This window comes from Eurypyga helias, unplaced genomic scaffold (assembly GCF_000690775.1).
Source record: "Eurypyga helias isolate BGI_N326 unplaced genomic scaffold, ASM69077v1 scaffold7952, whole genome shotgun sequence".
In the NCBI taxonomy this organism is placed as follows: Eukaryota; Metazoa; Chordata; class Aves; order Eurypygiformes; family Eurypygidae; genus Eurypyga; species Eurypyga helias.
In genome coordinates, this window is record NW_010236573.1 from 12,315 (window position 1) to 38,569 (window position 26,255).

At 50.3% G+C, this 26,255-nt stretch overlaps 3 protein-coding genes and 2 non-coding genes across 5 annotated transcripts; 3 read left to right on the forward strand and 2 right to left on the reverse strand.

The window, feature by feature from the left end:
- LOC104506243 (C-C motif chemokine 4-like) lies at window positions 1-1,165 on the forward strand. Its single transcript, XM_010147133.1, has 3 exons — window positions 1-115; window positions 581-692; window positions 1,078-1,165. The coding sequence occupies exons 1-3, from the start codon at window positions 43-45 to the stop codon at window positions 1,163-1,165; spliced, it is 273 nt and encodes a 90-aa protein (XP_010145435.1). The 5' UTR covers window positions 1-42.
- Window positions 1,166-6,481: 5,316 nt separating this feature from the next.
- On the reverse strand, window positions 6,482-7,836 carry CCL5 (chemokine (C-C motif) ligand 5). Its single transcript, XM_010147134.1, has 3 exons — window positions 7,764-7,836; window positions 7,177-7,288; window positions 6,482-6,569 (listed from the first exon to the last, which is right to left on the reverse strand). Exons 1-3 carry the CDS (start codon window positions 7,834-7,836, stop codon window positions 6,482-6,484), a joined length of 273 nt encoding a protein of 90 aa, XP_010145436.1.
- Window positions 7,837-11,515: 3,679 nt separating this feature from the next.
- Window positions 11,516-11,587, forward strand: TRNAE-CUC. Its single transcript has one exon. It is a non-coding gene; the product is annotated as a tRNA-Glu (tRNA).
- Window positions 11,588-12,062: 475 nt separating this feature from the next.
- Window positions 12,063-12,144, reverse strand: TRNAS-UGA. The gene has a single exon. It is a non-coding gene; the product is annotated as a tRNA-Ser (tRNA).
- Window positions 12,145-12,227: 83 nt separating this feature from the next.
- LOC104506248 (eosinophil peroxidase-like) lies at window positions 12,228-25,362 on the forward strand. The gene is made up of 13 exons (XM_010147137.1): window positions 12,228-12,351; window positions 16,584-16,680; window positions 17,525-17,700; window positions 18,322-18,445; window positions 20,004-20,133; window positions 20,791-20,991; window positions 21,088-21,403; window positions 22,146-22,306; window positions 22,669-22,921; window positions 23,359-23,529; window positions 23,939-24,176; window positions 24,692-24,909; window positions 25,310-25,362. Exons 1-13 carry the CDS (start codon window positions 12,228-12,230, stop codon window positions 25,360-25,362), a joined length of 2,262 nt encoding a protein of 753 aa, XP_010145439.1.
- Window positions 25,363-26,255: the final 893 nt, after the last annotated feature.

A 26,255-nucleotide genomic window follows, 5' to 3' on the forward strand; every position in this document is an offset into this window, starting at 1 on the left:
GAGCTTCAGGTCCTGCTCCGACTGCCCTCACCTGACGGGAAGATGAAGGTCTCTGCAGCTGGTTTTGCTCTTCTCCTCATTGCAGCCTCTTGCTCCCAAACTTCCTCTGGTCCAGGTGAGTCCTGCTTTTTCATTCGTGAAAGAAGAACGGATCTGAGCTTTCGGTATCATTTCTGCATGGAGCTTCCCTGGCAGATAACTGGGAGTTTTTCAGCACTTGTACCGCTCTCCACTCGGATCAGCTACATGTAGGAACCCCAGAATTAGAAAATAATCCATCTGCCCATCCATCCATCCTGAGCTCAGAGTACTTATTCCTGGTTATAGTTTAGGCACTCCAGTGTCTGCCCTGGGGCTGGGGAAAGTGGGGAAACAGGGCTCTGAGCAACAACTGGATGGGAATCTCTCCCAGTACCTGGCAGTACTGTTCCTTGCACTGGACCAGATGGTCCCCAGTGCCCATTTCAACCTTAATTATCCTCTTCTCCCTCACTCCCTTTCCCACCAGCAGCTGACAGGCTGGCTGCTCTGAATGCACAGCCCAGCACGTGCTCACAATGTCTCTCCTTGCCTTTTCCAGTTGGATCCGACCTCCCGATCTGCTGCTTCTCTTACACGCAGCACAAGCTCCCGCAGAAGCTCATCCTGCGTTACTACAGCACCAGCACCAGCTGCACTCTGCCGGCCATCGTGTGAGTACCAGCGCTGCCTCCCGCGCGCAGAAGAGCTGGGGCAGTGTGGGGTGCGCACGCGTGAGTGACCGGCTCTGCAGCCTGGCAGTGGGAATGGGAAGGGGGGACGGTCTGTAGGAACAGAGCAGTGTGAGGGGATACACGAGGGGAAAGGGCTTGCACAGCGACTGCCAGGGATTTCTTTGTGGGGACGCTCTGGGATGTTCCTGCATCCCGGAGGCAGTGTGGGAAAAGGGATAGGAGTGTGGGAAATCACAGTCAGCAGCTGGTTTCAGCATCCCCTTAGAGCACAAGGAAGCACCTTTTGCCATGTCTCCAAGCTGGGATCCAGGTTCTCCTGGGATGCAGGTCTGAGCAGAGGTCTAATCTCATCCCTGTTCCACAGGTTCATCACAAAGAAAGGCCGCCAGGTCTGTGCCAACCCCAGCGACACCTGGGTTCAAAGTTACCTGCAAAACTTGAAGCAGAACTGAGGGAAGCAAGATGGCAAGCGTAGCCGCTGTCGTGCATAAGTCACGTTATCCTGCGCTGGAGCAGGACGCTGGGGCAACTGGAGCTGCACGAGCCTGCATTATCTGCAGGCAGCTCCAAGGGGCTGCTGGAAGGGCACCACAAGGCACATCGTGTTGGGGTGCTGCTACTTGACCTTGGCTTGCAGTCTGACCTCGGACCAGTCTGCAACCTCATCCCTCTGCCCTGACACCTCCGCCTGGGGCCTGGGAAGGCCCATGGGACTGCACCTCTATTGTTCTTATTTTATATTATTTAAGAAATTACTGTATGGGGTAGGTAGTACTTTCTTCTGTGGATAATAATGCTGCACATGGGAGGGTATTTATTGGAGGATAGCTGAGAGTCTCAGTGTTGGATGATGGGTGGCACTGGCTTATGTGTGTGAAATCATGATTCTGGAGAATAAAGAATTTGGACAAAACCTCCGGGTTTTTTTCCTGTTATGTGCCTCTGGGTGGTGTTCACCAGCACAGAGACAGGACCTCACCCTAGTTTATCTGTGCACACTGCATGGCACATGATGATGGGAAATGGTTTGAGGCAAGACCATAAAGTTTCCATACTGCAGACATATGAATATCCTCTGACACCTCATTCCCCACCACACACACCCCCGCCTCCCACATCCTCTACAGAATTAGACATGTTTCTATGCACATATGGGGCTTTTACATACATGAATGTGCTCCCTACACACCCAGGAACATCCCATGTTCTTGGTTGTCGTTCCCAGCCCCACACACTGCACTCTGAATTGGTCCCTGGGCACACTGCATGTGCAATGGGGTGGTGATGGGACACGTTGCTGTAAGGGGTAAAATCCTGCTAGAGGCTTTGGTGGCGGGAGCAGGGAGAGCGGCTCGTGGCTGGGTGAGAGGAAGCAGAGGGCATGGAGCTGCCACGGTGCTGGGGCTGCCCTGGGAGCTGGTAGGTACCCGGGGCTCATGAGCTACCTGTCTGTCCTTGTGCCAAGGGTGCTGGGGTGCTGAGCAGGGCCAATTCTCTGCCTGTACCCACCCATGCTAGCTGTTTCTGCTAGCTAAGTAGCAGCGTTTCCCAGCACAGAGCCCACAGGCACCCACATGCACACTGTCAGTGTCCTTGTGGCATCTCTCCTCCCACATATCTGTACCTCGGAGACATCGCCGCGTCTCTGCCCACCAGCCCTTGTGTGCAGCTGGGTCCTGCCGAGCCTGGCAGTGCTGCCTGGAGAGCAGCAGGGACCCCAGTTTTCCTTCTGAGCACCCCAATGGGGGTTGTTCCTCACTTTCCCACCTGTAAAACAAAGGAAAGGGTATTACCCCTATGCTGCAGGGGTAAAACAGCCACCAGCAAACCTACTGCAGTCATTCCCAGGATGAGGCTTTGCATGGGAAGGGAATGGGAGGGAGCAGGTCCCAAGGGTAAAAGCGCAGTGCTGGGTACAGCTTGCCCATTGCACACTGAGAAATGCCCCCAACAGCATGGTCACCCAGAGCTGTCCTGGCCTTGCAGCCACTCAGTTCCAGTCAGCATTTTTTCTTCCTAATGCAAAAAAAAAGCTTTTCTCTTATTGTTTCATTTTTATTTTCCCTGCAGCTATAAATCAGACTTGGCAACCCTGAGGCTGGGAAAGCACCTCCACGTTGTCTTGTCATTTCCCTCTAGTCTTGTGTTTTCCAGGATGGAGAGCTGGCTGCAGGCAGGAGGCCCCATGGGGCACCCAAGGAGCAGCATCCCAGCAAAGGGCAGACCCAGCCCAGGCACCCTGTTGTGTCCCAGGAGATGGTGCTGCTGATGAGGGACCATGTGAAGGGCTCCTTTCCAGCTCCATGGGGCTGGCTCCTGACTGCTCTGCTGGGAGGATGATTTGGGAAAGGCACAAGCTCTCGCTCACCCCGGCAGTGTGCCCATGCTCCCCTGGCACAGCAGGGTCCTAGCAGAGGGGGTCTGGTCCAAGCAGGTCAGCATGTTTGCAAAAATCTTGTCCCACTCTATGGCCAGGACATTCAGGCTATTATCATTGTGGGGGAGACACAAAAATCTGTGGAATTTTGTATCCTGAACAGGGCTTCCTCACTGTGCCGTGAAACATGGGAGAAGGGAGCGGCCACCGCATGGTGGGGTGGATGGACAGGAGCTGCTGCCCGTGGGTGGGCAGGCGAGGACCCCGGGAATGCTGGGGTTCTCCTCTACACCTGAGGGAATGCTGCATGCTCCATGTCCTTTTGCGCTGAGAAGCCGAGTTTGGTGCTGTGGAGGAACTGCAGGAGCCCAAAATAGTCCCTGATCTGGGCGGTGTGAGGGGATGGAGGATGGATGTCATGGTGAAAGGGCAGGCTGGGGTGGGTCTGAGGTTTGCCCCAGGCCCAGGGTGCAGGGACAGGCTGGAGAGGCAGGAGGACTCGGCGCTGCAGCCAGCCCTTCCCCAGACAGCCCCTGGCTGGGAGCCCAGGCGTATGTGGGAATTTCCCTCCCCAGCCTTTCTGGTTTCGGTTTCCTTCCCGAAGCCCCAGGAGCCCTGCTCCCCCTCTATCCCAGAGCTATGTCCCCTGGCACAAGCCAGGCGCTGTGAGGGCAGGTCCCTCTGCCTGGGGACCGTGGCAGCCCGCTGGCCCATGAGGATGGGACTGGGGGAGGTGGCAGCACCATGGTGAGGGTCTCTAAGAGCAAAGGAGAAATCGTAGCCCCAGGGGTGATGTGTGCAGGCAGCAGCCTGCTCGAAGCCCCTCGCCTGTTGCCAGCTCTGGGCAGGGGAGGGTACCCCGGAGGGGACACTTGGACAAGCCAGGAGACCTGCTGTGGGGAGAGACATTCCTGAATCCCGAGGATGTATCAGCTGCTCCCACAGCCCTGTGTTGAGGCTTGGGGCAGCACCAGCCCTTTCTTGCCAGCTGCACAGACATCTGCAAGAGGATGAGAGGCCGTTCCTGGTACCCCATGGGTTGCAGCATGGCAGAGAAAATGCTCCCAGGTGAGGAGTTTGGTGTGCAGCAGCAAAATACACAGAAGGTGCCTGCCCCAGGAGACAGAAACCACACGCTCTGCAGTGGCTACCACAGTCTGTGGTCCTTCTCCCTGCCTCTGGGAGCCAGCAGCAAGTTGAGGCAGAGCCAGGGGTCTGGCCTAGAGACCTTCTCTGGTTTCTCAGCATCTCTCCTTGGCTGGCTGCCTCTACACCAGACAACGGTCACAAAAACGACATTTCCCAGCCCTGGTGTGATATTTCCCAGCCCTGCTGTGACATTTCCCAGCCCTGGTGCAGCTCTGCAGTGGTGCATCCCTTCCTCACCACAAAGGTTTCCTGGTCCTCCCCACTTCCCAGCTTCATCACCAAGTATGCGCTGACCCTGACACTGGGTGAAGGCATCTGTGAGCTTGTTGGGGACACACTGAGGTAGCCACCCCCTACCTGGTGCCCCAGTGCTCCCCCTCCTCTCTGGGGACCCTTGTCCTGGGCACTGAGAGCCTCCCCAGTGCCCTTGGGCTCTGCAAGGTTTCTGCACTCCTTCTCTGTACTGATGCAGGCAGCCTCTTCTGGGAATACAGTCCCAGGCTGTGGAGAGTCCCAGGAGTGGTGGGTGAGAGCTGTGGCCTCAGCTCCTGCCAGAAATAGAGACTTTGAGGCAGTTAATAAGGAACTGCAATAGGAAATGCTGGTTAATAAACAGGAAGACCCGTGGAGAGGTGGTGAGACCAAGGGGAGATCAGGAGGCAGCTGGAACTTTTACAGACCACTGTGGCACCAATGGGCATGGGGGTATTTTACCGACACTATATCTCCTGCTCCTAATTGTGGGGGATCATTTTCTGCTATCAGTGAGTGGGGAGGCTGAGAAATTACTCCCAGGGGTGATGAGTAGCTTGTTCCATAGTGGAAAATATCCTGAGAGGTGAAGATTTGACATGCACAAGCTGCCAGGTGGGGACACTCTTGGCTAAGGGGGAATACAGACACTTCTGAGCTTTTGCTGCAGACCGCTCTGATGAAGACAGCCTGGAGAGCACAGGTCCCTGTCCCCACCCCGCAGAGCTTCAGTGGCAGGGAGATCAGACCCAGCAGTTCCACTCTCTGCCCACAAAGATTTCCGGTACTTTTAAAGAGAAACCATATGCTGATAAAGTGCTTTTGTCGGTTTTACTTGGTGCAAAAAGATCTCTTGTGCTTTTTTAAACCAAATTCAGCTTTCCTTCCCAAAACAGCTGAAGAACAGCAGATAATTGGTGCCTGTCTTTCAGAGTAGAACACTAACAGAGCATACCCAGAGCTGAGCACAGCTCAGGCTGCATCCCCAGAGGAGCCTGTGCTGGGGACACGGTCCCAGCTGGGCAGCCCCGGGGCTTGAGCTCACCCCAGAGGTGCTGCTGCACCCCCACCCTGTGATTTCCAGACATCCCTTTGCCAAACATGCAGTGGCAAATCCAGTGGGTCCAGCTCCACCAGCTCCTGGTCCTGGCTACTGATATGATGGGGGGGAAAGGGCTGGGGGAGAGATCTGGCTCTGGAGCAGCGCAGAGCCTGGGAGGGAACATCCCTGGGAGGTGTTGGAGTTGTGATGGGGTGCTGGGAGCAGGGAGGCAATGCAGAAAGGGAGGTTTTTAGGGCTAAAGAGGCTGAGGCATTTCAAGCTGGGAAGTTGGGGTTCTTCCCCTGCATCTCCCAAAATAGTTGCAGTGGGGTCCTGTCGGCCCCGCTTTTCCAGGCAGGAGGGCAACAGCCTGTTCCAGAGCAGACACAGAGAGAAAAAAATCTTTATTCTTTGGCACGAGCAAGAGACAGCGTTTTGAGAACACGGCTGAGTAATGTGGTTCCACAACGAGCATCCTGTAAGTAACCAGCGTACCCCATCCTCTGCTAAGGAGACGATCTTACTCACAGCCTCTACTGTACGATGGCCAAATTCAGCCAGCTGACTTGAAAGTCAGCCTGGGTTTACATGACAGCATTCCTACCTAATTTTGACAGGCCACTTCCCACAAATAGCTCTGGGGATGAAATCCCCCTCCCATTCTAGCGGCGGAGGCACAAGGAGGGGACAGTTGAGCCCCATGTCACACAGCAGGCTATGCCAAGACAGGTATGCAAGGCCAGGAGGTCCCCAGCATCATAGCTGCCTGTAAGGGTGGGCAAATTATCGTGGATAATGAACCTTTGCAAGGCAAAAGGAACTTCAGGGGCCCCGGGGTGGCTCAGCAGGTCCTGGCACTCAGCAGCAGGATTTCTAGGTCTGTGCCAAGACTCTGCCAGATGGTCTTGCAGGACTTCTTCAGGGCAGAGACCTCTCAGCTTCCGGTGCTCACTGAAGCTCCAGGGTGTTCACGTATTCCTTCACCCACCTGGCATCAGGGTTAGCACAGACCTCCCGGTCCTTCCTGGTGATGAACCTGTCAAGTCAGGCGGGGAGATGTTACAGCCCCGGCAGGGGAGAGGGACATGAGGGCCTTGGGTCACCTCTTGGGCACACACTGACCTGCCCTGTGATCAGCGCTAGCCCCCAAGGACACAGTCTCCCCTCCAGGCTCCCACCCCACAAACCCCCAAGCATCAGGGGACTGCAGAACTGGCTAAAACCCAGAAGGCAGGGTGAGATCAAGGTCCCCTGGGAGAATTCCCTCCCAATACTCAGATGTTCCTGGCCGTGCTCAGTGTGGTGGTTGCCCTATGTGGGTGGCAGCATGGCAGCTCCAAGCCTTGCAGGTGGCACGTCACATGTATTGGGCTCATCACCACTGACAGGTCCTGCTGGCTGCACTGACACCTCCTTCCCACACCTTATTCCCATCACCAGGATGGGTCAAGGAGACCAAGGAGACAACTTATCTCTCAGCTGAGGAGGATGAATGCTCACGTGCTGCACATGGGAGCCGTGGTCTCTGCCTCCTTCCCTGACTCCTGGTGTGGTTCCTCACACCACCATGCTCTTGGCTCCAGTGGATGCGAAGAGCCCAAAAGCTGGCAGAGCCTTTCCCCAGAGCAGGAGCTGGTACTTACACAACTGCTGGCTGTGAGCACTTGCTGCTGGTGTAGAAATAATCCTTCACATGACTCTGGGGCAGCTTTCGTAAGGTGTAGCTGAAGCAGCACACAGTTGTGTCAGCCCCAACTGGAAGAGATCAGGGAGGTCATCATGAGTCTGTCACTCAATAAACTGCACTTTCCCCAGCCAAGAGCATGGTCAACCATCCCCTTAATGAGCTGCAAGGCCCTCTTCTCTTCCTGTTTCCCCAGAAAATCAGCAAGAAGTTGCTGTGAACACTAAAGCTTAACTAAACAGATTGCTTTGTTAAATGTTTTGCAGTCTATTGCAATGATACAAATCCTTTCTGTAACCCTGGAACCACTCCTAAAGTCCAGCAATGAGATCATGGGAGATGAGACCTGAAAACTTTGATACTTATCGGTAAAATTCATCACTAAAATAAAAGGATGTTAGAAAGGAAGACCAGTCCCAAGAAAGCAGGAGAAGTTATTCAAACAGGTTTCCAACTTTTCTAACTTTTACAAGTTCTGCATCAAAATTACTGCCATTCAGAGCAAAAAACCCACCCTAAGAGAGCAGAGGGAGAAGCTGTACTCACTTGGAGCCGGAGAGGCCTGAGGAAAGAGGGCAGCGATGAGGATGATGGAGAGGCACACTGCAGAGACGTTCATTATGGACAGGGATGAGCTGCTGAGGCAGGACCAGAGCAGATTCCTCCTGTGTCTGATGCGAGGTGCTGTCTCAGTCCTCGCCTTTTATAGGGACGGTGGCCAGCCCCGTCAGTCCGCTTTCAAGGCAAAAACTTGGGGTTTCCAAAGCGCAATAGAGCTGATGTCATGGCACCTTTGCCTCAGAATTGCTGAAAAAAAAAAAAAGGAAGCAATAGGCCTAGGAAATACTAAAATAGCCTTTGTGTGAGGTGAGCTAAGCCTGAGCAAATCAGCACCCGCACGGGGGCTATACTGACCAAGGCAGGATGTGAAACTACCCCTGAGCAGCAGGTTCACACTTAGATTCACCAACACGACAGCAGTACTCGTCACACATCTCAGCCTCCTTCGTGACATCCCAGGAGGAGCTCAAAGGTGCTCAGACCCTCAAAACGTCTTGGGTCCAGCCAGAGGGTCCTCGCTCCCATGGCGGGGCTGGGACATGCACAAGGTGGATGCAGGGAGGCAGCAGGTATGGAGCAGGAGCTCCACTGCCTGTGCAGGCAGCAAGGATGGTTGGCATCCTGGAGACTGATAGTAGATCTGGGCTGGCAGTCTCGGCACCATAAAACACAAAATCCTTAATGCTGTGCTTCTAGTATGGAACTCTCCTAACACACCCCAGCATCAGCCAGCAAGGGGAGCACTTGCCTGGGAAGCCGGACTTGACAATCTGACTACAAACACTGTTTTCTCCCAGAGACATGGGGCAAACACAAATGCCAGCATGGTTTTGGTACAAGGTGGGATGCAGCAGGAGGTTCCCATGTCTGGGGAGTGGAGGGGGACCAGCTCTTGTGCAAACACATACCCCCATCTCCTTGTGCACACTCACAATCACGGGACTCAAGATGTGGTCTGCCCAGAGCCCCCTGGCTCTGTCCTTGCCACAAGGCGATGCACTCTCTGGGATGCCCCAGGGAGCATTTCCCCTTTTTCCACATCCCTCGTCTCTGCAAGAGGCACCAAATTTGCCAGCTCACAGCCTGTGGTTTCTCTGGGTATTTTCACTCCCGGTTCCCAGTGACAACTGCTGTTCACGAGACACTATGAGCTCGTCTCCCTGGGATTTCCTCGCTGCCCCGCAGCCTCAGTCGTTACAGCGGGTCCGCAGGAGAGCGCTGCTCTGCTCCCACTCTCCTTCTCCCCCACCATGCTGCATGGGGCTGCGTGGGGCCCTCAGAGACCTCCTTGTGTCTGGGTGTATTGGGGGGTGCTTCCCCACAGTGTCCCTTTTACCGCAATGTCCCCACCCCACGAGTGGAGACCAGTGCTGCAAGAGGGTCCCCTGGGGCTGTGCCAGGGACACTGCTGGGGTGGGCAAGAGTCCATGGCTTTCCCAACTCATCCTCCTAGGAGCCATCCTCATGGGGGTGGGGGTGTTCTGGGGACCCTGAGGACTCCTGTCTTTAAAAGCACATGAAGGACCAGGAGCTGAACCAAGTTACTGACACCACGGGGTTGTCACAAACACGCCGTGGTGGCATTTTGGGGCAGCACAGCAACATGCTAGCAGGTGCTTCGGCTTTGCAAGGGGCAAAATCTCAGCTGGAAATTCCCAAGAGACATCCCACTCTCAGAGATGAGGAGAGGGATTATTTATTTCTACTCCCGTATTGCATGTATTCCAGTATTGCAATTAGCCTAATTTATGTAAGTATTGCACACGCCACAGATCCCTGTCAGGGTGCGAAGCAAGGTGATGTCTCTCAGCCGCTACAATAGCAACTGCATTTTGTACCGAGCCTTGACCTGTCCCTGCTGCTCCAAGGCTGATCCTGGGGCTGGGATTTCTCTTTTGATGGAGCAGTGGCTGTAGAAATTAAATTTTTACATCCTCACCCCATGGCTCTGCACGCTCCTGGGCTCCAACATGCAGCTGCTGGGCTGCAATTGCTTCCTTGTTGAATGTGGTGGGTGGCAGTCACTCATCTCCCCTTCCTCTGCCATCAGAGAGGGAGATTGTCCTGCTATGGAACATGCCAGTGAACCTGTTCTGATGTGCCCACATCTGCTGGCAGAGGAAGGAACTGTGACCGTCTGTGACAACATATCTGACAGCCCCAGATAGAGATCTAAGAAACCACACAGCGATACTGACGCTCCCCCAACCGCAAGCCTGCCAAAGCTCGCGCTGTGCTAGAGCTTGTAGAGGCAATCGAAACCATGAAATCTGCATATCCCTCTGACAGTGCAGGGTGGCTGCGCCTCAGCCCAGCTCAGCTCCCGATGTGCCCAAGGGGTGCTGCAACCCTGTATAACCATTGCACAGCCCAGCCTTGCCCCTCACTCAGCTTTTGGGGTGTATTCTGCAGCCCTGACCATCCCGGCAAAGATGCCAGAGTGCTGGAAGGATGCCAGATCATTCATCGTGGCTCCATCCTGGCTCTGGGATAGCTCTTGTGGGGGGGTGACACTCCTCCCTGCTCTCCTCCTCGTCCTACTCTGCACCCCTCCAAAGCTACCCACCACCTCCCTGTGCCTCTCCTGCTCACTGCTGGCAGAATGCTCATGGATGAGCACAGCATCCAGCGCTCATCCTCCCCGGAGGCAGTTGCGGTGGTCTGTCCTGCCCCGTAGCAGGGTTGCTGGGTCGCAACAACCTGCGGAGTAGGGGGCCCATTCCATCCCCTCTCCATCTTCCTATTTGGCAGAAATACTCTTCTAGGAGGTGAATGCGAGTGGTGGGGGAGAATTCTGGTTTTGGTGTTGCCCCGGTATGACAGCCTCTTTTTAAAATGTGTTTTTTTTAAGTGAAATGTGTTCTTAAGTCTTGTTTTCTTAAGTGGAATGTATGGGGCCAAAGAAACCGGCTGTGTGCAGTATGCAGGACAGGGGTGGGGGGATCACAAGCATCACTGCTGCAGGATGCCCAGCAATGCCAGCACAGCTCCCCGAGCACGCTGGCTAACAAGGGCCTGCTTCTTTCTGTGCTCTCTGGAAACTGGGATGACCTACCCTTGGCAGCTCCAGGTGAAGTCTCCAAAGATGGCCCCAACTGGCTGTTTTCTCCTAGAAAAACGAGATGTAAATGTTACTGTAAACCAGCAGGAACGGGGACTCCAGGCACACCCCCTCTACCAGCACAAGGTCTCAGACCCCTGTTACCCCCCGCAGCGGGGAAGGCTCCGCTGACAACAGTCAGCCTGCACCTCCACGGTTCTGCTTCTCCCGAGGTGACTATGGGGAAGCCCTGGCTGTGCACTGGGTTGTTGTGTCCATGAAGCTGGATCTCCTGTGCCCAGTGGGATGTGTGTCCCACGAGCCTATGGCAGCACAAATGAGGGCCACGCTCCAGCATCAGCAGGACTGAACCTCCCTGGTGAATCCCCAGGGGACCACTAAGCATTTTCTTGAACTTCTGGCCATCATTGCCTTCCACAAAACTGCCTTTGGTGGGGAGCAGCGTCCTGGCATAGCCACCTCCTGCTTCCCAGGCCTGGAAGAGACGGGGTCCTCTTGCTCAGAGGGTCTTCCCAATGCCACAGCTCTCGGAAAGTTGGCATCCCTGCAAAGTCCTCCAGAAAGGCTGCAGCATCCATCCCATCTGGTCCTCTCCTTGGGCTGTGGGGCCCAACTGTCCCTGTATCTTCGGGGTTTGGTTGGCGGCCACCAGCAGGTCCCCCGGCAGCACCCCTCATCCCTGGTGGTCTAGTGGTCAGGATTCGGCACTCTCACTGCCGCGGCCTGGGTTCGATTCCCAGCCAGGGAGGGGGGTCCGTGCAGCCCCTGCATGTCCCAGCCTTTTTCTGGGTGGCTGCACTAGCCTCGAGCAGCTCCTGGAATGGGGTTCAGGAGCTCCCACACCCAATGCATGGGGCTGGGTCAGGGTTGAATGAATTTTGGGGCCAACAGCAGCCTCCTGGCCCCATACTGCCACCAGGCTGCACCCCCCCAGCAGAAAAATACCCCCGGTGGAGGGCAGCCACCTGGGCTGGGCTGTAGGGAGCAGGGTGACAAGGAATAAGGAGCAGGGTGACCCAGATCTGTGGGGTGGACATGCAGGATTTCTTCTTGTGATGAGGAGAAGTGCAGGGGTGCTCCCCCAAACACCGTGTCTTGGCCCTCTCCTAAAGGTAAGGGGTCCCTGGGAGATCGAGGCGGGGTCCCCTTAAAGAGGGGTGACAGGTCTGTGTCCCTCTGTCCCTCCTGGGGACAGGAGGGCAGGGGCTGCCAGTAAAAGCTCCCGCTGTGAGCAGGATTTGAACCTGCGCGGGTAAACCCCATTGGATTTCAAGTCCAACGCCTTCACCGCTCGGCCACCACAGCAGCTGGCACAGAGGGTCTCCACAGGAGCCCGCGGCTGTCACCCTGTCCCAGGGGCCGTGACGGGACCCGATCCCACCCTGGACATGGGTTCTGCCATCCTGGCCCTCCTGCACACCGCTGTTACCGCTGTCACCCGCCCCGCCTGGAGCTACTACGGGAACAGCGTCTCGGCAGTGCTGGGAAAGGGCACTGGGCACCACTCACAGCGTCAGTGGTGGTGACACGGGAGAGGGAGGGAGGTGCGAGGTCTGCGTCACATCTTGTCTCCTTGCATCCAATGGGAAACTTGCCCCTGGATGACCGTCCCCAACCCCTTTGAGGGTGAAGTGCTGTGCATTTGGTGTCTGAAGAGCTCTGCTGAGGTTTCATTTCAGGGTAAGGGTTCAGACATCCTTCAGATGGCAAGTGGAGGCACCAGCCGAGGGTGCGTAGATTTGCACATTACTGGAGCCCAAAAGGAGGGGTGTGGGGGAGTCCACAGTGCATATAGAAAGGACAGGGGTGGGGAGCAGTCCAGGCCCCAGTGGAGTGACCAGAGAGGACCAGAGGGATCTTTAAGAGCCGTGGTACCCAAACAGAGGAGCTTGGAGGGGACGAGGTCTTGAAAGAGATGTCTGAAGGGGTTAAGAAGGGCAAAAGGTGTGGTCTGGAGAGTTCCTGGAGGAGACCCTATCCCCCGCTGGTTCTTGCAGCCTGGCTGGACTCAGACTTGTGTTGCACTGACCAGAATTCCCACAATATTTCTCTGAGTTGTTGATATTTGTTGACTTTTTTTTCCCTTATCTAATCCTGTGTCACCGGTAGCGAACACGTATTTTCATCTACAATTCCTGTGATATTTACAGACAAAACAACCTTGCCTAGTGGGAAGAACAGGATGTGTTTATAGAAAAGCCTGAGTTCAACAGAGAACTGACAGCTCTTCTCTTGTAATAAATGGCACTTTTCAGTATTATGCAACATAGGAAACCACAAGGTCTGTCATGAGACAGACCTTATTCTTCTTCAAAGAAATGTTCCGACTTAGTTTCTACTTGCAAGTTTTCACCTGTTGATCTTCCAAGTTTCAGAAAACAGCGACGGCCTTGCTCAAGTGCTGGCTTTGCCGGACCCCCAACAGCGGTCACCCCTCACTGCTGCATCCCATTACCTGATGCAATCGAAGGCACTTTGTCCTGACCAGAAAACAGTGCTGAAGCATCCCACGGGCGGGATACCCTGCTTTCTCCTGAAGCTCAGAAGAGCGCAGCACAACACCGTAAATCCTAGTTGGAGGTGACATAGGACAACTTACCTGTGGACAGGTGAAAGCCCTGCATGCTGCTCTTACACCCGGGCTGGAGATTGGCAGGACACAGGTAGTGTTAGTGCCACATTTGCATGGCAGGAGACCACAGCCTTGGGAGCAGCATCAGGCCACCTGCAGATGAGGGTGCACACCCTCGAAGGCAGACGGTGTCCCTGTACCAAGGGCAACCGGGGGATCCCAGTCTGTCACTGAGGCACGAATGCAATTGCAGTGACACGTGTCAAAATAACAAAAGAAATAGCAAAACCACCTTCCAGGTACCTGTGCTTCTGCTTCCATAGATTGTACTGGCAGAAAGCTGGATGGACAAGGTAGAGTGCCTGACAGGGTAAGCAGTCTCTCTGATACCACGGACCAGCTTCTGCTTTGGGTTTTGAATTCTTCTTTAGAGGAAAAATACTGACATCCTATTTTTAGCTTCTGAAAACCTGACCTTCACAATTTTTTTTTCCTTCCCCCAGATTTAAAATGATACATGTTTGTTAGCAGCTTCCTTTCTTGTCTTTAGTTTGTATTTATTTTGGCTTAATAAGAACTGTGAAAATATTTAAACAGTAGGAAGGATTGGCTACTTAATCTCTTGAGATTTATATGGCTGATTGTCAGTCAGAATTCAGCATTGTCTTCTGTGACCAGCCTGATGGTCAAAGAATTAAATTCTCTCTGCTACCTTCTCATTTGTACAGCCCTTTTTCCGACTGTATAGCTGTCCTAAGAAGTGTTCAGCTGACCCAATACTGTGGTCCTTTCTGGATATTTCAGGATGGAATCCCCATTTTGTACCTCTGGCCTCTTCTTATTTGCAAGATATAACTTAGTGATTGTCCATATTACTCTGCACATGATTTTCCTGGAGGCAGCTCGAGCCTGTTCTGTGAAACTGTCTTGGTTTTTGTGCAGACTTTGTCATCCGCAATGATCAGCAGTTATTTTATATGCATTTCCAAATCCCTGATGATCTGACTACTGTTTAATTATACAAACCATCTCACTAAGCAATTTTAAATGGAACGCAACTTTGGTTTTCCTGCATACAAATTTTGGCAGGTCCACCATTCAGAGGTGCTGTATTGAAACGCAGTGTACTCCACAAATGCATGTTGGCAAAACGACCCCTTTCTGGTTTCCCAAACCATCAGACTGATCAACTGGCAGGGAAAAAGAAGCCAAATTCCACCATCATCTTTTACCATCATAAAATTAAGCCAATCTCTTTCACCTGCAGAAATGTGTGCCTTTATTCTTTCTCCTTTTTTACTGACTTGTCAAAAAGGACGACAACATTTACTCAGAAGGAATGGAAAAGTGTGCACCTTTCTGCTTAATCCAGGAGAGCAAACCAGCAGATATTTCCTCTTGGCTCAATCTGGTCCCAGTTTCTCCCTTTCTGGCCACACCCAGGTCAGACCCAGCTAATTTCTGACCTGGTGCAGGTGTTATAAAGGCAGGGCTTCTTTCACAGACCTACTAGCTCTGCAGAGATGGCAGGTAAGATCAGTGCTTTTAAATTTTCTGTCTCTATTTGGCTGTTTTGAAATTTCTGGTGTGAGTATTGGTGCATTCCATGGGTGAGCCTAAAGAGATGAGGAGGCAGAGTAGAGCGTTAGGAGCTGGTGGTCGCTTGTACTTCCTTCTGCCCCCAACTGTGCAGTACATTGATTTTGAGAGGTGAGAAGAGACAGCTTTCCTGCCTCATGCGACAAAACCCTGCAAGATTGTAGGGAATAAGCAACCTTCAATCCCTGTGAGGACGGTTGAAGAATTTCCACAGGTTTTAAGTGTAAGATAACCTGCCCCACTGTAGGAAGCTCATTAGTTCTTCCAAATTTTGTCTTTCCTATTCTTAAGAATTAACTCATTGACTAAATTACTTAAAATACAACCAGCTGTGTCCTTTGGATTAAAGATCTCGTCTTGGGGAAGGCACTCTGCTGTTGCATATAACACTGATGGGATCACGTGATACACGTTTATAGTGTTAGTGTGAAAAAGGAATAGAAATAAATTTTGGGGAGCATAAAGATGACTCCTAAAGGAGGTCAAAGTCTAGCACAGGTCCTCCAGCCATAGCAGCTTGTCTTGCTCAATCACAAGACTGAGAGAGGGATATGTGGGTCTAACCTCTACACTAGCCACCTGAGAAGGATGTTCCCAAAGGCAGGATACCAGGACACTGCCCTCTTCCAACACACTTTCCCGATAGCCTCCATCCCTGAAGCCTGGGCTGTACTTGTCTGCCTCTTCCTTGGCAATTACTCAGCCCAGTTTACTGAACATCCCACACCCCAGGGATGTCCCTGTGTCCTGCCAAGACCTACAACTACAGCCCTCGCAAGCCAGAGTCCTGCTGACAGACCTGATCAGAGCGGTGCTGTATTTTATTACTAGATCCTGAAAGAAATACTCAAATCAAACCTGTCTTTCTCTTCCGGTGCTTCAGTGAAGCCTTGCCCATTCAGAAGATTTATGTTGCCTTTCTCTCTAGGCATAAAGCCAAGAACTACTCTGTTAGGATCCATCATCACCCTCTGCTTAGTCGAAGCACTGGACTCCTCGTTAAACAGTAAGTTTCTGTTTCGTATTCTGCTGCTACTGTGCTTGGATGAGTGTGAGTCAAAACGCAGTCTGAGCTCCTAATTAGATATAGCTCCAATATAGAATTGAATATTCTGTAGATTGACCCGCTATCGGTCAAGTCAGTGCCTAAGAAACTTGGGTTGTCTATTTAACCAGCAGATCTTCCAAGCACGTGATCATTTTATGGTGGGAAACCTGGGTCCCAGATATTTCGCTTCTTCTGTGCATGTCCTTTCTCGTAGAGAAATATAGCTTCAAAAAGAAGTGTGAAAAAATAACTCCTTAAAAGCCTCCCAAAGCCATCAGAGCTAATTCTGTGAAGTGGGTGATAAACTATTGCTTTACAGTCACTTCTCTGGTGACTTTCAGGAGCTCAGCAATGGGGCGAAGCAGATGAGCAAAGATGAAGGTGTCTGGGGAGCACTAAACGCGCAGTGAGAACTGCGTGTAAAGCAAATTAGTGCACCTCAGTACCTAGCAATGAGGTGGCATCTGTAGCTCCTTGTATACATTACAAAGCATTCTCAATTTCTGCTTTTTTCTCCTTTCTCAGTAGAGGAATCGGAGGTGCTATCAGAATCCTCTCTTCTGAGCAGCATTAGTGAAGCTAGGCAGCTGGTAGACGCAGCGTATTTGAATGCACGAGAAAGGTGAGTCCTTTTTCATGGGACCCAACAGTATAAGGAAATAAGAGAAAAAAATGTGTGTTTCTTCTGTTTTTCCAATGCTTATTTGCCTTCGTTCAAGGGCCCTCTCCCCCTGTGGTAGTTGGAGAGAACCTCTTGCTCAGTTTGGCTGGGTTCTAGTGTCCTGTCTCCAGGGCCACCCTTTCTCACTCGCAGCGGTTACCTCCTCACCCACCCTGCCATGGGTACCTCTCGGTGTCCGTGGTGCTCATGCTGAACGCATGTCGGGTCCTCTCCTCGCTGCTAAAGCGCTGCCTCTCTCCGGAAGGACCACAGTCATGGGACAGTTGTGCAGTTGAGCACTCTGTCAGAAATAAGTTTCTGTGGAAGTCAAAACCCGGGTATCCCACCATTTATTGTTCCAAAAGGCAGCGGTATGCTTTGGGGACAAGTCTCCACCCTACAGAAGGCTTTTCATTGTGCAAGGAAGAGCCATGGGACCAGGAAGAGAAGCAACAGGGCCAAGGTTGTCTCTCTGGTCACAGAACATGTCTCGTACATACTGGATGTAAAACTTTATCCAGTCACTGAATAACTCAAGTTTTCCGCTGATCTAGCTTTTCCCATGTTATAGCAAAATTTAAAGTGACAAGGACGTAACGCAAACTTGACATACAGGATCACAATTACTTGTTTGCGGAAATCTGTCTGAGATGATGTGCAGGGCTGATAAGCAGCCGGCTTGTCCTAAGTGAGCAGAGCCTGCCTGGCACCCAGCAGTCCCATCACATCTAAGTACACCCAGCCAAGCATGACAGAGGAGGTCTGATTTCAGAGAAGGTGCTTCATGGGACTCTTTTATGTTCAGCTTAAAGAGAAAACTAGAGGAAAAGGTTGCCAACCCAATGGATTTCCTGAAGCACTTGAAGGACCCTGTAGGAAGAACCAGATCTGCAGTCCGTGCTGCTGATTACTTGGAAACTACTTTGAGACTCCTCAAAATAAAGCTGCAATTCTCTGGGAAATGGATATTCAATGTTACAGGTAATGTGATTTAGACCAAAATGTCCTACAAACAGCTAAGAGCAGAAAATCTACCACAGCAGGAGTGTCAGAGCTCTCTTCTCCCGTGATCCCAGTAACTGTTGATAAAACCCTTCCCCACAATAGACTTCAAGCATGCTCAGAGGCAGGCAGACCACCTGATGTTTTAGTAGTCGTCTTTGGCAGTGCCTGTCTCATACTTTTGATGATAAAAACTGCGTAACAATAAGTGCGATAAACTTGGGGTGAAATGCGCTGAATGCCAGGAGACTGGCTGCTGAGAACAGAAACCCTTCTTCCACTTTGAGTCCTCACACCCACCTGCCCAGGTTGCACCACTCTGCATGCTTGTAATTTTGTTCCCAGTTTGGGTAAAACGTTGCTGGTGACGATGCACCCTGTATTCCCTTGGAAAGTTGTTCCATGCCAACCCAGTTTCCCTGGCCCAGAGGTGAGAGCTGATCCACAAAAGGGTTTAGGCACCAAATTAACAATTTAAAAACCACTTGTTTATATAACCACAGCTCTGACTCAGCTGACTCAAACGTTGACCTGGAATACCAAGAAGCTAAAATAAAAATGAGTAAGAGCAGATGTTATTTTGCATGATTTCTCTTGCAGACCTACTAGATAGAAAACAGAAGGAGGTGATTACCAAAAAAACTGGCTGTGACTATCAGATTCGTTCCATTAAATGCCCAAAGCATGACACTTACCGGACCATTACTGGGGAGTGCAACAATAGGTAGGATTTCTATGGATAAGGAGGGTCTCAAGTCTGTACTTTGATCCAGGAAAGATGGCTTAAGGTCATTTGCATAAGTACCTTTCAACAGGACGAGAAGAGTGAAATGCTCATTTTAGGGGTGCCTATAACAGATGTCTCATTTCTACCTACGCCTGGTAGGAAAAAGATGTCATTTATTAACAATTTCAGATTTGAGCCCATTGCCCTCCATGTGCTGCTTTGGATGAAGGAAGGGACTTCTCAGGGTGAGGGGAGGTGAAAAGCTGAGGAAAGCAGATTTGGGGGCTATGACAGCCAACCTCTCACTCAGCTTGAGGCTCCAGGAAGTCACCCCTCCACTCTTCTGTAGCATGCATAATGCTAATTTCCCCAGGCTGGTTCATATGAAAATACTCAGCTATCAACATGTCTGTGTGAATACTGTTTTGATGTGTAAGGTTACAAAATAAATAAGACTTCAATTCTTGGCTCTTTCAGCCTCATGTATTCTACTTCCTTAATCTGAAAGAATGAGCTCTTCAGGCTTTTGCACATAGCTTCCCTCCTGGTTCAAACCTGGGATAATACATTAGCTTATTTCCTTCTTAGCTGCCTTTTTTTACCAGAAGATGGCAAAATTTCCAGCCTGATAGTTGGAATTCAGGACTCGCTGCCCTGTTCTGCCATAGATTTGCTGCCTGGTGTGCTAACTCCAGCCCCCAAGTCTGAGCGGGACTTGCATCTGATGCACATCTGGCATGGAAGAGATGTGCCGGATGTGAAGATGTAGCACGAGTCAGCATCACACGTGGAGGGAGCTCACACTCATGGTGCTAGTGTTACAGTCAGTCTGTGCCTTCACCCCTGTGCCCCAGAGCCTTCAGCTCCCCAAGGACAGCCATGTCCATGCTGACTTTTAGGCTCAGGGTAAGGGTTATCCTTGAGTTTGCTAACTTACTGGTCTGCCAGTGAGACAACGGGGCACTCGGAAGTGAGGGTACTCCGTGATATATTAATATTTTTCCAAGGGTCTTACTCAGCTTGAGCCACACACCATGACATAGCACCCGAATTGTTTGCAAAACCCTGCCTGCAAGGACAGTAATAGCAATCAGAACAAGAGTGTGGCGGTACTGGGTTCTTCATATCTGATGGAATTTCTGCAGCCACGGAGTGGCAATTGTTGTAGGGCATGCTCTTATTTCACAGCACACTGCTGTAAATTCTAGGTATTCCATTCCAGCCCTCAGCTGGACAAAGTCACGGTCACCCTCACCACTGGTGATGGCCCTACTGTGAGACTGACTTTTATGTGGGGCAGCAGTGGGGACAGAGGTGCTACAGACATTTAAATGCCAAATAAAACTAATATAATGGCATGAGGAATCTTGTAATGGCAAAAAAGTTCATTTTTCTCTGTAGTAATAATTTGGGTATTATTTATTTCTCAGTGTTTTCTGTCAGCTCTTAGCAGAGTAACCAGATGCGGATTAAGGGCTGCAGAATGTTAGTCTCTACAAGCCTCTTCGTTTCTGAAATAACACTGGTGTTTGCTTTTCTTCTTGTGATGCTCCAGAAAACGTTCTTATCTGGGGTCCTCGAACCGCGCGTTTGCTCGCTGGCTCCCAGCAGTGTATGAAGATGGAGTGTCTGTTCCCAGAGGAGCAACTGAAGGAAAGCTGTACAATGGATTTCCACTCCCACTGGTGAGAACTGTTATTCTTGTCCAGATAACGGGAGCGGACACTGCCCTCACCGCATCTATCGGAAACAAATCTGTGGTAGCATCTAGAGTGCAAATTGCTTGATCTTTTCCTCTGATCCCAGGTGCTAATTTGTGGTTTGTTTTCTTCAACTGAGCCATGGCTTGGGGTGACATTTTTTTGTGGAGACAGACAGGAGCAAAAAGGTTGTGAAGACTTCGCTAAGCAAAGCACGGACAACGTAACGTTTCCAAACGTGTGCATCCGAAGGTTTGATGCGGGCAGCACCGCAGTATGCTCAGTTACACCAGGATGTTTATACAAACCATAGGGCTTGGGTGTTCCCCAGCCACCTTCTTGACTCCCTGGATGTGTGCACATCCATCGGTTTCAACCACAAAAGGCTTTCCATGAAGCTGGGTGTCGTGGTTTAACTAAAACCAGGACACTGGGCTTGGCTGAAGGACCATGGAGTCAAGAGGGTGCTACTTATCATGTCTGTGTTGATAAAGCTGGAGCACAGCATGGGTGATTAATGCCATAATTAACCGTTATGAGCTTATCTAAGCTCATGTTATGCATGATCTCGTAGAGGGTGTTACGCTGAGAGGGAATTTCGCCGTGGTAGAGGCAGTCGCACACATTTTGATTTTTCTGCAGGTTCGAAAAGTGTCAAATGAAATTGCTCACACAGCCAACGAGAATGTCACTCAGGATCAAGCGCTCTCTCTTGTCTTCATGCAATGGGGCCAGTGGGTCAACCACGACATAGACCTAGCCCCTGCCAGCGGTGCAGGAGCGAGCCCGGAGCTTCACTGCGAGACCAACTGTGCCTTCAAGTCCCCTTGCTTCCCGATCAAGGTACCCTGACCTTAATTCCATCCCGCGTTATCTTAAGACATTCAAAATAAAACCACATGACTTCCTGAGACATTGCTTATGTTTGTTGGCTTTTAGTTTCCCCCTGATGACCCACGGATGCGGAAGCCCAACTCCTGCATGCCGTTCATCCAGTCGGCATCCGTGTGCAATCCCAGGACGTTTACTCGTGAGCAGATCAACGCCGTCAGTTCCTTCATTGATGCCAGCACGGTGTATGGCAGCGAAGAGTCTGTGGCAAAGAGCATTAGAAATCAGACAAACCAGCTGGGTTTGATGGCTGTGAACCAGAACTTTACTGATGCGGGGCTGGAGTTGTTGCCTTTTGAGAACAAAACGAAAAGCGTTTGTGTTCTCACCAACGAGAGCATGAATATCCCCTGTTTTAAAGCAGGTAAGGTGCACCTGGGGTCTAGTTTTCAGTGGCCCATAAAGTCAAAAAGGATCTTATGGTCAGGTGCCTGATATCTCTTTATATTTCGTTAATGCACTGCAAGACATGCTTGTGCAAGGTGACAGACCGGGGACCCTCCCCCAGATTAAAAAAGAATAATAATTGAACAATAATTGTTTACTTAGACACATAGAATTAATTTTAATTCCCCCCAAAAAGTTACAGCAAATAATCTTCCATTTAAAAAGTCTTTTCAAAGGTAGGAGAAATTTTCAATAGGATAATCACCAGTGCTTAAAACTTCCCAGTGACTGTTTTTTGTCTCCTACCTAGAATTCATCATTCAGTTTTCAACTCAGTGCTAACAATTAAATGCTCTTAGTCAATTTAGTTAAATCTCCCTGGTACCGCATTCTAAATTTTTAGTATTTTAAATATCTCAGCCTACGTGAGAAGACAAGCCTAGAAGTTTATCTGAAATGTAAACAAGCTGATGAGTCAAAACACAGCACTCTTAAAAATGAGAATAGCCATGGTTTTGGTTAAATAGTTTGGACAGAAAGTAGTTTTGTCTGTGCTGGAAAGAAGTATCTGGCATGAAGGATGACTGCTAGGAAACTTAACCATGAGCACTACTGCCCGTAACACTGACTCTCAGTTGTTACTTGTCTGTCCCAACACAAAAACCTGCTGTTGAAATAAAAGGTAAGTTACAAAATTCCTAAAATATTTTCATTTGTAGGTGACAAAAGAGTAACTGAAAACCTGGGACTTTCTGCACTGCACACTGTCTTTCTACGTGAGCACAACCGCCTGGTTCGAAAGCTGAGGAAATTAAACCCTCACTGGGATGGAGAAAAGCTTTACCAAGAGACTAGAAAGATTGTAGTTGCCATAAACCAGGTACTGATCTCTGCTCGCTGTTTGTCATCTGCATGCTTAGGAATGGCCTTTTCCTCCAGGAAAAGGAGAAAAACCTTGCTTTGTGTATCTAGTGGAGTTATTTGTGGGAGTCGGAAATAATTATGAATGAAGATGGTCTATCTGAGGCAGCATGGGTATCCAGAGAGCTTTTATCCATTATTTTACCAGTTTATCAATTGCTTATTACATCAAATAATTTTAATATATTATGCCAAGCTCACATTATTGCTCTTTTTTCTGAGGATCTTAATGAACTCTGCTACGTTCATGCTCTGAACTTGACTCTGATGGCATTTCTGAGCCAGCTGCTGACAACTTGCTCTGCCTTTGTGCTTTTTCAGATAATAACATACAGAGACTACCTCCCACTTCTGCTCGCGGAGGAGACCAGGAAGTGGATCCCTTTGTATAGTGGCTACAAAGAGAATGTGGATCCTACAGTGGCAAATGTTTTCTCCCTGGCTTTCCGATTTGGTCATACGTCAGTACAGCCTTTTGTATCCCGTCTGGGTGACCGTTACCAGCCTTTGGGTTCATCCTCCCACGTCCCTCTTCATTTGACTTTTTGCGCTACGTGGAGAATTATAATGGAAGGTAAGAACGTGGGGCAGCCAGCAGCCCTGCTCTGGTCCTGAAGCAGACACTCAGGTGGAGGTCAGTTGGTAAGACACATGAGTCTAGACTCCAAAAAATTGCTTTAGCTCCATTTATTTAACTGGTCTCACACGAATTACGGTACTATTCAGCGTGGAAGGTGCTGGTGTCATGTCTACTCAAGGGGCTGCAGGGAGATGAGTGGTCTGCTAAACGTGGGGCAGCAGGACAGTTCTGTTCTGCAGAATTGTCGCCAAACACAGCCTAACATTGGTTCTGCCTGGCACCCAGGCACCACTAGATGTTGAGACAGGCGAACCCCACACGGCCCAGAGTAGAGCAGACATCTCATGTGGCACTGTTTCAGCTGCACAGAACGAACGGGCAAAGCTGGAACTTGGGACAAAAAGTCTTTTCCTGATTTGCAACCAACGCAGGTGGCGTTGACCCACTGATACGGGGCATGGTGGTTGATCGTGCAAAACTGATGAAACAGAATCAACTGCTTGTTGAGGAGCTTCAGAACCGTCTTTTTGAACAGACAGAGATAATGGGTCTGGATCTAGGAGCCCTGAACATTCAACGGGGAAGAGACCATGGCCTTCCAGGTAAGGAGACACAAGTCCCACACGTCTGTGCTTTCTTCCTCTGATGTTTGTAGCAGTTCCACTAATGTACTAAGCTTTTTTCATACCAATGGGAAGAAACAGTACCTTGATTTGAGGGTGGTACCTTGATTTGAGGGTGGTAGATGGATAGACAGGTAAGCTCAGGGAAGAAAAAGTCTCCCTATTGTAAAGATCTTTTTCTGAGGGATTTAAGACAAAGACAAAAGACTTGGAAAGCAAAGATGATAGTTGGGATAATACATTAAAGAGGGGTAGAAACAACAGTTGGTTGTATTGCAAAGAGAGAGCATGTGGGGTACGGAAGACACAGATGAAAGCGAGCGAATTCAGCTTTCACGTGATGCTGGGGAAACATGATCCTGACCAGCTCCTGTTCCTGCTTTTGCAGGTTACAATGCCTGGAGGCGCTTTTGTGGGCTCTCCCAGCCTCAAAATGTGGAAGAATTATCCAAGGTGCTAGGCAATTCCAAATTGGCCAAGAAGTTCATCAAGTTGTATGGGACACCGGACAATATTGACCTCTGGATTGGGGCAGTCGCAGAACCCTTTGTTCCTCGGGGCAGAGTTGGACCCCTCCTGGCCTGCATCATTGGCACCCAGTTCAGAAACCTGCGTGATGGGGACAGGTAGGTAGCTCTGAGAGCAAACCTTTCCCATTTATTAGGGGGGAAAAAAATGCCAACATTTCATGTGACACACTAATCCAGCCCATCTCCAACATGCCAGGGAGTGCTCCCAGCAAGGCTCAAACCTCGATTTTAGCCCCGTTGTGAAAGGGCTCCTTGTTGCAACCCATTCCTACAGCCCCATGCCATTGAGGAGCACCAGGCCGTGGGTGATGAGCTGAGTGGTCTCTGCCTGAGGTGTGACATTTGCTCTGAGGGTACAAAAGGGGAGGATTAGTCGTTGCATGCCAGCAGTCCAGTGATTCTGCAGGGACGAGGCAGGCTCTCTGCACTGGCAGCTGAGTGGCAGCATCCAGACCTGGAGACACCTCTTTCCAAATGGGTGTGCAAGCTGCCTGATGAATCTAGGTGGACCTGAGCAGAGACTCACCTTGTCTAGTTTCCCATCTTGGCAAGTAACCAGCACCCAACACTTTCAAGGAGAGTATAAACAGCTTCTGAAAATATCCTTGCAGATTCTGGTGGGAGAGACCCGGAGTTTTCACTCCGCAGCAGTTGCGCGCACTGAGAAAAGTCTCGCTGTCCAGAGTGATCTGTGACAACACTCGTATCAAAAAGATACCCAGGGATGTCTTCAAGGTCAACAGTTATCCTAAGGACTTTGTTGACTGTCATGAGATTGGTGCACTTGACCTCTCACCCTGGAAATACGGACCTGAGAGTGGCACAAAAGGTAAGTTTCAGTTCTGTCAAAAATAATTAATCTCCTACAAGGTCAGACTCTTTTGTGCCTAAAGAAATAAATGAGTTAAGGTCATCACAGTGACTCTGCCCCCAAAAGCCCTAGACCATTCATTCAGACCCACTCAGACACCACTGGAAGCAGACATGCTGTTAGCCTAGGCTCCTTGCAATCCATCACCTTCATCATCCCTCAGAGGCCTGCCTCTTCCTCTTCCAACCAGATGGGAAATCCCTGGAAATCCAGCCTATTCCTGGCCCCTGTGAATACTCAGTCCACCCATTCATTAGTGACTTTTTTAAGCTATAAAGTCAAATAATAATGTGGGGAGAAAAATTTTGTCCCAGAAAGGCTTTCTGCCTCTCAATAGCTTTTTCTGCTTCCTTGACAGTTTCTAATCCCGCTCATCAGATCAGCGCTGGAAACTCCCAACAGAGGCACTAAGCTGCTCTTGGGAAACTGCTGCCTGTACATCATGCTCAGCTGACTGCGGTCAACTGGACCTCACTCAGCACATGATTTCCTAGAGAGGAGCTCGAGACTGTGTATACTGGTTTATTTGCTCCACTGTGATTTTTATATCATTTATTTTTAAAGGCTTTCGGTAATGGAAGTATTCAGATGGAAGGGTAATGACATCTTATTGTCTGTTACCCTAAAAGCGCTCAGAGTTGTGCAAGACTTGGTTAGGTGCTGGATGCTTTATGGCTCTTTAAAGGCACAATCAAGACACTTTTTAATTCCCATCCTGAATGGGTGTCAAATCTGGAAGCTGGTGTGCTTGCATTTCAAAATCACATTCCTTTGTTGCCTGCTCAGAAATTAGCAAGTTTGTGTACTCTTTACCAGAACTTTTCTATCTATCTCCTTGTCTTGCACAAGAACATAAACTGTTCAGGCTGTTTCTAATGAGCAGTGAGAGTTCAGCTTCTGAAGACGCTGGAGAATGGCAGCTGCATATTGGAGCCTAAAGACACCTTTTGCTTAAAGCCCATAGCGAAGATGTGGGTGTTTGGGTGTGCTGGGCATTCATAAAACGCACTTTACGCATTCACCTGCATTTGGCATTGATTCTGGTATGTAAACTGCAAATATGAGGGCTAAAAAGTAATCATTAGGCTGGGATGATCATATTAAGACCATATTAAGTCAATAAATCCAAATGTAAAAATTAAGTTTCCATCATTCCTTGGCACAACCAGGAGGGAAGGAGGGGATTCCTGGAAGTGAGAAGGTGGCAGCCTAAGGCAGAGTGATGGGTGAAGGTTCTGGGTGGAGTAGGTGCCTCTGATAAGGATTGATAAAGGAGATGTTTGGTAAAATCCCATGGCTACAGC